The sequence below is a fragment of the Macaca fascicularis genome, chromosome 10 (assembly GCF_037993035.2).
Source record: "Macaca fascicularis isolate 582-1 chromosome 10, T2T-MFA8v1.1".
Lineage (NCBI taxonomy): Eukaryota > Metazoa > Chordata > Mammalia > Primates > Cercopithecidae > Macaca > Macaca fascicularis.
This window is the reverse complement of record NC_088384.1, coordinates 101336914-101346536: the sequence shown is the minus strand read 5'-3', so window position 1 is coordinate 101346536 and position 9623 is coordinate 101336914. Positions and strand designations below refer to the sequence as shown.

At 45.4% G+C, this 9623-nt stretch overlaps 1 protein-coding gene across 1 annotated transcript; it reads left to right on the top strand.

Annotated features, from left to right (window-relative positions):
• The first annotated feature begins 6641 nt into the window (after window positions 1-6641).
• SLPI (secretory leukocyte peptidase inhibitor) lies at window positions 6642-8957 on the top strand. The gene is made up of 4 exons (XM_005569126.5): window positions 6642-6747; window positions 7470-7628; window positions 8049-8198; window positions 8777-8957. Exons 1-4 carry the CDS (start codon window positions 6663-6665, stop codon window positions 8779-8781), a joined length of 399 nt encoding a protein of 132 aa, XP_005569183.3. The 5' UTR covers window positions 6642-6662; the 3' UTR covers window positions 8782-8957.
• Window positions 8958-9623: the final 666 nt, after the last annotated feature.

Sequence of the window (9623 nt, the reverse complement as noted above, 5' to 3'; positions counted from 1 at the left end):
GGCCACAGAGGCGTCCTCAAAGTGGTGCTCTCCACTGACCCCAGGCTTCGATGCCAAACTCTCCCACAGTAATGATCAACCAGGCATCATCCCATAGTAATGATCAACCAGGCATCATCTGCCATGTCCATCCAAGATCCTGCCGTCTCCTGATCTGCAACAGGAAAGTTTCTCTGAGACTCATTTTTTCTCATCTGTAAACTGACTTGACATTAGTATCTACCAAATTTTGTGTGACGCTTAAATGTAATAAAACATGCTAAACCAAAGGAGATGGATTCCAGTGATTTGGGGAAATCTTTTCCCAAGCTGCTTCTAGCTCTGTTCTACAGTTTGATAATCCAGCTTTTCTTTTTTCTGTTTTCTTCTTTTTTTTTTTTTCTGAGACGGAGTCTTGCTCAGTCGCCCAGCCTGGAGTGCAGTGAGGCGATCTTGGCTCCCTGCAAGCTCCGCCTCCCAGGTTCACGCCATTCTCCTGCCTCAGCCTCCTGAGTAGCTGGGACTACAAGTGCCCGCCAGCATGCCCAGCTAATTTTTTGTGTGTGTTCTTAATGCCTAGCACTTGTTTTTCTTTTTGTTTTACCAGGTCCCTAAAGCATTTCCTCATGACATACCACAGACTTTCTTTCTTTAACCTTAGGTTAACTGGATCTCTTCCTCTAGGGAGACAGACATACAGCTTTTGAATGAATAAAGTGCAGAACCCTGATCTGTACACCAACCATCTCTTGCCTGGCAATAAGTAGGAAGACACTTAAGATCCACCATTGTTGGTTAATTTCTCCTGCTAATTCTTTGATGGATGGATGTTTTTCACCCTTGTCCAGATTTCACCCTTGTCTAGAGCTTTACTGCCCCTCACCCATTCACTTGTGGGCCTGAAAGGACAGCTCACATTTCCAGGTTTTATTAAGACTATGATGAGCAGCAGGTGAGTAAGTACGATCCTTGCAGAATTCAAACTTTCTTGGGTGGGGAAATGCTAAGGAGTGGCTAAGCCATCTGTTTCTCTGAAAGGTCTGGGGAGATCCGGCTACCATGTCCACCACCTGTGGATGACACCTCCAGAGGTGATTGAAATGACCCCACCTCCCTTGCAGCCATCTCTTTCTCATCTGCTCTTCCTGTCCCAGCTCGGAGTTTTTCCCCCAGTACTCTCCCCACCACACCTGTTACTTCTCCATACTCCCTGGCTCGGTGTCTCCATTCCCATTTGGTCATTATTGAACGTTTTATGTATTTTGTTTAAGACAACATTTTAAGCTAAGTTATAAAGGCAACTATGAAAGTCAGGAAATTGGCTGAGGCTCTTGGGGTGAGTTCATGGCCTCAGAGGAAGGAGGATGAAACTGTTTCTTAGAGTCACAGTTACCGTCCTGGGACAGGTAGAGGAACTGAGGCCCAGGGAAAGGTAGTGGCTGCCTTATTCACACAGGAATGAGCTGTGAAAACCTGGTCGTCTGCCAGATTCCGAAAGAGTTTTTTGTTCTGTGTTGTTTTTTGGTTTTGAGACTTGGAAACATAGTGAATCTTAGGTAAGAACATAGTGACTTTTAGCTAAGGGTGAAGGTGGCATCTGCTATCAGAATGGGGAGACCCAAAACATGTCTCCCTTAGGCCTGAGCAATGGGGCTCCTTCCCTGCACCTCACACTTCAGGGCGCCTTGTGCCTTGGGGTATCTTCCTCAAAATTGTCTATGTTCCCCTCTAGTGCCTGAAGCCAGCCAGGATCAATGGTGTCACTGGGGCAGAGAATCCCAGCTTGGACTGAGAACTGCATGGGTTCTAGTCCAAGGGGGTGCTTCCCACTCTGTACTCCTTCCCCCATTGCTAGAATCTAGGGCAGTCATCCTACCGCCTTGGATGGCTCCTGTTGGTAGCCTGTGGCTGCTCCTGTCTCTTCCTCAGGGCTTTCCAGGCCATCTCTGTGCAACTCCAAAGGGCCTTTTCAGTTGATGTCTTTTTTTTTTTTTTTTTTTTTTTTTTGCCTCTGATTGTCCTGTGCTCTCTCAGGTCGGTCTTGAGCCATGATGGATTAGGGAGAGACATTTCTTGTATAAATGAGATGCTCCCCTCACTTCACCCATGAGCCCCTCCAGGGCCGGCTACATAATTTACAAGACTTAATGCAAAGTGAAAATGTGGAGTCCCTTGTTCAAAAACAGGAAAAAAAGTGTTAAAGGTACTGAAATTAATTTTTTAATTTTCTTTGGCAGTTTCTCTCTAGATCTGCCATGGTGTTAAAAAACGTATTTACTGTTGCTCCTCCACAAGTATGTAGATACTCACAGGGAGAGTGCAGACCCTCAGAGGTGTGCAGGGTCCCTGTCCCACTACTTGGTGTGTGCAGGACCCACCAGCTAGCAGGTTCCCTCTGTCACCAGCACCCTGGTAGTCAGGGACAAGGGACCACACTAACAACATTTGAGACAATAATTGGAAACCAATATTCAGAGGAGGCGTAAAAGATGATGCAGCCTCACAAGTAATGATGTAACCAACTTTAATAAATGGCAGTGGGAAGTGCAGAGGCAAGTAGGTTCCATCAACCAGGGTTCTCCAGAGAAAGAGAACCAATAGCTGATTATCTGGCTGTCTATCTATCTATCTATCTAATCTATATCTATCTGTCAGTTAAGATCTATCTATCTACCTACTTACCAATAGGTCCAATCAGGTCTATTTTGTCAAGAAATGAGACCACGTTTTGTCAAACATTTAATGGGGCAGAGCCAGATGGGTCCAGACCCAAGGACTAAGCTATTCAGTTAAAGACTGACAGCTCCCTGTGCGCTTAATGTGTGCAGGGACACGCCGGTAATAAAAACAATATGTACTGTACTGAGAGGACCAGACATTGTGCTGAGTGCTTTCCAAATACGACTCCAGAGGCAGCAACACTCTCATTTTACAGCGGAGGTAGCTGAAGTTCAAAGAGGTTCAGTGATTTGCTTCCAACCTGTAAGTCTGACTTTGAAGTTCAGGTTCTCAAAACCATGTGGTGTCGACTCTGTGTGCGTGCTCTTTTCTGTAGCCCTAGGCCTAGTGCAATACCTGACATGCGGTAAGAAATGTTAAATAACTTTTGTGGGAATGGATTGTATAAATGAATGAAGGAATCTGTAGGATTTAGGTAGAACACAATAAAGGGTGTGTGAAATAGATTTTTATTTTTTTATTTTTTTTTTTGAGATGGAGTCTCACTCTCATAGCCCAGTACTGTGATCTGAGCTCACTGCAACTCTACCTCCCGGATTGAAGTGATTCTCCTGCTTCAGCCTCCTGAGTATTACAGGCACACACCACCATGCCCAGTTAAATTTTGTATTTTTAGTAGAGATGGGATTTCACCATGTTGGCCAGGCTATTCTCAAACTCCCAAACTCAAGTGATCCACCTGCCTCAGTTTCCCAAAGTTCTGGGATCACAGGCATGAGCCACTGCTCCCGGCTTTGAAATAGATTTAATGAGTCAATCTCAGGTTAAGATTGGGTTAGCAGCGGAAGTGTCCTCCACCAAACAGGTTCTGGGGATCAGCATGTGAGCAACCTGTTTTAGAAAAGCTCAATCTTGTGTGTGTCATTAATCCGCTATGCAGCTTTGAGCCTGGATCTTCTAAGGGATTCAGTCTCTTTTATGCAAGCTGCGGGTTTGGTCTAGGAGTTAGCATTTTCTGTAAAGGACCAGACAATAAGTATTTTAGGCTTGGCAGTAAATATTTTAGGTCCCTGTTGCCATTGTAGTGGAAAAATAGCCGTAGACAGTACATAAATTAATGGATGTATGGCTATGTGCCAATAAAACTTTATAAAAACAGGTGACTAGGTGGAAATTTGGTCCAAGGACTGTAGTTTGCTGATCTAGAAAACGCTTGAAGTCCTCTTTAGTCTTCACATTCTATGATGTAAAGATTTTTGTTTGTTTGTTTGTTTGTTTTTTGTTTTGTTTTTTTGAGACGGAGTCTCGCTCTGTCGCCCAGGCTGGAGTGCAGTGGCGCGATCTCAGCTCACTGCAAGCTCCGCCTCCTGGGTTTACGCCATTCTCCTGCCTCAGCCTCCTGAGTAGCTGGGACTACAGGCGCCCGCCACCGCGCCCGGCTAATTTTTTGTATTTTTAGTAGAGACGGGGTTTCACCGTGGTCTCGATCTCCTGACCTTGTGATCCGCCCGCCTCGGCCTCCCAAAGTGCTGGGATTACAGGCGTGAGCCACCGCGCCCGGCCTGATGTAAAGATTTAGAACCAATTATGTCAAAGATAATAATGATTATATATTATTATCCTCCTCTGACACCCATGGAAGACATTGCTAATTGGGCACAGGGTACTTTTCTCATGAGAAAGGAGTTGGCTCTAATCGGTCAATCACACATTAAGCAATCAGCCAATTGGAGATTAAAAAAAAAAAACAACAAAAAAAACCTTAAGCTGTAGCATTCTCCTTTTAATTAATTATTTAATTTTTTTTTGAGATGGAGTCCCATTCTGTTGCCCAGGCTAGAGTACAATGGCGCAATCTTGGCTCACTGCAACCTCTACTTCCAGGGTTCAAGTGATTCTCCTGCCTCAGCCTCCTGAGTAGCTGGGGTTACAGGTGCGTTTCACCCTTTCACCATGCCTGGCTAATTTTTGTATTTTTAGTGGAGATAGGGTTTCACCATGTTGGCCAGTCTGCTCTCGAACTCCTGACCTCAAGTGATCTGCCCACCTTGATTTCCCAAAGTGCTAGGATTACAGGCATAAGCCACCATGCCCAGCCCCTTTTCATTCTTTAAGAAACAAATATTTAGAAAACTCCAGACAATTTCTTGAGTGTGGCACTGAGGAAAATAGGAACAAACAGAGAGAGAGAGAACAGAAACTATGTGAGAGAAATAAAATTGTCCCCTGGGTAGTGCAGGTGAGAACAAAAATCTTGACTTGAGAGTGTCATTACCCACTGGCGGAAATCATATCCTCCATTTCTCTCTTACCTGCCCTACTAAATACCAACTAGGACTGAATGTACCTGGTTCATAGTAGTTACCTCATGCATATTAATTTTCGTCCTTTTCTTTTTCCACCAAAATTTGATTGATGATTGATTGATTATGTCCAAGTCTTCTGATCCACCAAAATTTAAACCATGGAGTGACTTTCATATAAACAGATCTGCTGCCAGTTGACTGTCTGGTTGTGGAATACTTAAATACTTCATGTGGGGCTGTCACTACTTGATAATGAGTGAGTCTTTCATGTCTGTGAAAAGTTCCACAAACATTCACTTTAGGAATGAATGGGAGAATTCTAAGCATGAAGATAGTGAGTCAAGAGCTTAGAGTTTGCAGCCAGATGAGGTTTGGTTGAATTTTATTTTATTTTATTTTATTTTTTTAAGACAGAGTATAGCTCTGTTCCCTAAGCTGGAATGCAGTGGCATAATCATGGTTCACTGCAGCCTCAAACTCCTGGGCTAAAGCCATACTCCTGGCTCAGCCTCCCAAGTAGCTGGGACTGCAGGCATACATCATCATGCCTGGCTAATTTTTAAAATTTTTTTGTAGAGATAGGGTCTCAATATCTGGCCAGGGCTGGTCTCAAACTCCTAGTCTCAAGGAATCCACACACCTCAGCCTCATGAGCAGCTGAGACTGTATGTATGTGACCCTACACTCAGCTATGGGCTGAATTTTAGAGATAATGATGACTCTCTTTATAATTAGAAGCAATCTATGCAGATTGGGTAGCATATAGAACGAGTTTAATTTTTTGCTGTCATGTGAGATCTGTAAGGGTTTTTGGGGAATTTTAGGAAGCAGTCCTCTAAGATCTCAAATTATCTCATAGCTAAATGTTGATTACAGTGACTGATGAGCTGCTTTCCCCCTTTATCTCAGATTCATTTCAGTTCTCTTTAGTGGGAAGGGATACAATTCATTTATTCTTTTCAGAGTCCCTTCATGCCCTTAATTTCATAACCCTCTGAGAAGGGCTGACTTGTTAGTATCATTTCATTTCACAGCTGAGAAAACTGAGCTCTGAAGAGATTTGCTGAGAGCAGAGCTCTTCTTCAGCTTTCATTTGTTGAGTGAATGCTTTTCCTGTGACAGGCACTGGGGATAAACGGTGTAAATATTTCAGGGAACTAAGTATCGGTTGGTTGAATGAGCTGAACTTTTGAGAAAGAAACTGCATTGAGCATTCAGCAGAGTTTCACAATGCCTTAGAGTCCAATAATGTGAAAATCAGAATTCGTAATGTGAGAATAGGATGTAATGCACGAAGTCTCAGCTGGGGGTCTGCATCTGGTTTCAGTTCCAGGTCCAGGTAGCACCTTTGCAATTGACCACTTCTTCCCCTCTCCACCTGTAAGGCTAATGGCCTCGGGTCTCGTGATGTTTAGGGCTCAGATGGACACTGAGATGGCCTCTTTAATCAGCCAACCTCTCAGGCCAACCTCTTCCCTTTCTTTTCTGGTAATTACTGTATTGACCTCAAAGCCTCACCTGGCATAGGAAAGATAAACCGTCTCCTTGGTGCCAGGATTTCTGGTCTCTGGCTAAGCTTCCTGCTTATGCAATAGTAGCTGGGAGAGGCCAAAAGAATTCTGGTTGGGCCACACCCACTGGTGAAAGAATAAATAGTGAGGTTTGGCATTGGCCATCAGAGTCACTCCTGCCTTCACCATGAAGTCCAGTGGCCTCTTCCCCTTCATGATGCTTCTTGCCCTGGGAACCCTGGCACTTTGGGCTGTGGAAGGCTCTGGAAAGTGTAAGTTGGGAGTCATTCTGGTCTAATCTGGGCTGCAGGGTCAGAGGTGCGGTCTCCTGGTGATGTGGGTGTGTCCCCTTCTGTAGGCTCTGATCTCTCAGCTTAGTTTCAGGAGACCTCCCTGAGAGTGGAATACATGTCTGGCTGAGCTCCAAGGTTTCTGTGAGGGTTTCTGAGCTTCTGGAAATGCTTTTTCTATGCAACCATGCTGTCGGCCCAGATCCCACTCTCTCTCTCTCTCTGTCTCTCTCTCTCTTATCCTCTGCCTTCTTCACCTGTCTGTGACTCTCAAATCATTAGTTTCTGACTCTGCTTCTTCTTTGTGTCTTCGCTTCTGCTATTTTGTCTCTGTGTTTCTGCCTTGGGCTTTAGCTCTCAACTTCTCTCACACTGGTTCTATTTATCTTTGTTTATCTGTCTCCATCTCCATCACTCCCAGCCTTCCTCTCTGCCTTTGTGTAGCCCTGTTTTGCTCTGGGGTGGGAGGTCTTGACTAGAAGCCTGCTGCCCTTTTCTTGGGTCTGAAACATCCCCTGTCCATTTGTCCAATTTAATCAAGCCCATCAATCCACCCGGAGATCAGGCAGGCATGACCCTTTGGGCTTTGTGGATAGCTCCTGAGGTAAGGGTCTCTCCCCCTCAAAAGTGGTGCTTTGTTCAGCAGGCATGATGACTTCTCAGTGCCCAGCCTACTCCTGACCTCTTGACTTTCTCTTCAAAAGCCTTCAAAGCCGGAGTCTGTCCTCCTAAGAAATCTGCCCAGTGCCTTAGATATGAGAAACCTCAGTGCCAGAGTGACTGGCAGTGTCTAGGGAAGAAGAGATGTTGTCCTGACATTTGTGGCATCAAATGCCTGGATCCTGTTGACACCCCAAGCCCAAGTAAGCAGATCGGGGAACTGGGTAGAGAGGAGTGAGCCTGAGGACACAGCATTAGGGGGATGGCACTGGGTGATGGGTCCTGCCAGGCCTCCTTGTCAATCAGTCAATGAGTCACATGCCCTAAGCAGGAAGGTAGCCAGCAGGTGGTGAAGCAGCGGGCATTTAGATAGTCAGGTAGTTGGAAGCCTCCCACCTAGTCAGCACTGGACGACTGGCCCCCTGCATCAACGGGGGCCTGATGTTCTAGGACAGCCAGGTGCTATGTTTGGGGGGTGACTTACGGAGAAAGTGGTGGTGATAGAGATCGGGGGGGATGATCCGACCTGCTCAGGTTGCAGCAGGGGCTCACTCTAAAAAGTGGAGATAGGAGGGGTTGTGTAAAGTACAAGGCCTCTGACTGGTAGCCTCACTCTCACCCAGCGAGGAGGAAGCCTGGGCATTGTCCACCAGCTTATGGCCAATGTATGATGCTTAAACCCCCCAATTACTGTGAGATGGATGGCCAGTGCGAGCGTGACTTGAAGTGCTGCATGGGCATATGTGGGAAATCCTGCGTTTCCCCTGTGAAAGGTAAGCAGGGGCCGAGGGCACACTGAGCTCCCTCCATCTCAGCCTCAACCCTCTGGAGGCCCAGGCATATGGGCTGGGGGACTCTTGACCCCTATTCCAAGCAGAGCCTCTGTCTGACTCCCTTGTCCTTCAAGAGAACTGTTCTCTAGGTCTCAGGGCCAGGATTTCCATAGGATCACCTGTGGCTTTGATTCTATTCTAGTGTCTCTGGGTGGGGGTCCTGGGCAAGTGACTTTCTGAGTCTCAGTTTCTTTATCGGTAAAATGGACATAATGAGATTGAAAGTGCTCTGCAAAGCACTATGTGCACTAAGAATTTATTATTCAGGTTGTTTCCGTCATGTTTTCTGAGGTTAAATCCCAAACGATCCGTGGAGTTTGAGGATTATCTAATTCAATGCTTTCAATTTAGAGTTTTACGGTGAAAATGAGACTTGTCTCCTGACACTAAGTCTCTCTCAACTATAGCACTATCTTGCTATTTTCTTTATCTCAGGAGGATCCTTGGGCAGAAGGAAGGATGTGAATATGATTTGGCTGATTTCTATGCTGAAGCTCTTATCTGATTTTCTCTCACAGCTTGATTCCTGTGATTTGGAGGAGGCTCTGGAGTCCTGCTCTGTGTGGTCCAGGTCCTTTCCACCCCCAGACTTGGCTCCACCACCGATATCCTCCTTTGGGGAAAGGCTTGGCACACAGCAGGATTTCAGGAAGTGCCAGTTGATCAATGAATAAATAAATGAGCCTATTTCTCTTTGTACCCTGCTTCTGTGATTCATTGGGGTTATGAGTGGGGTGGGAGGCTATGAGGGAAGATCTAGCTATGAGGCCTTCCTCCTATGGGTATATAGTGGGAGGAAGAGGCATAGGGACTGGGGGGACTTGAATTTATATCATGAGTCTATAAGTACTGGCTCTGTGATTTTGGACAAGTGATTTTTATCTCCTAAATTTCAATTCTTTTGTCTGTGAAGTGGCAATAAAAGTCAACTTCTCACAGCATTTGGAACATTGGAGGAAGCATTGTGTGTGTAATAAATAGCAATGTTACTAGGCCACAGCAAGTTCTCAAAAAATAGGGGCTACTTGTGGCCTACTGGAGTGATTTTGAGTCTCTTTAATTTCCTCTCTCTCCCACGACACTATTTCTTCTATTTTACGATGAGAACGTTACCATAATGGGTAGCATTTATGGCACACTATTGGCCATACCATGCAAGGGTGGTGGTGTCCTTGACTCCACGGAGCAGGAGTAACAGGAACTGGGACTGCTAAGAGCTAAGGAGCAGGCAAAGGGCCTTGCTCCACATTGCTCTGCTTTGTGGATTCCAGAGGAAAGAGACAACTTGATTAGATAAGATTTTAAAAAATATTGTAATTCAATCCTTCCCTGGAAAAAGTCAGCAAACTAAAAATTCTTCCTTAC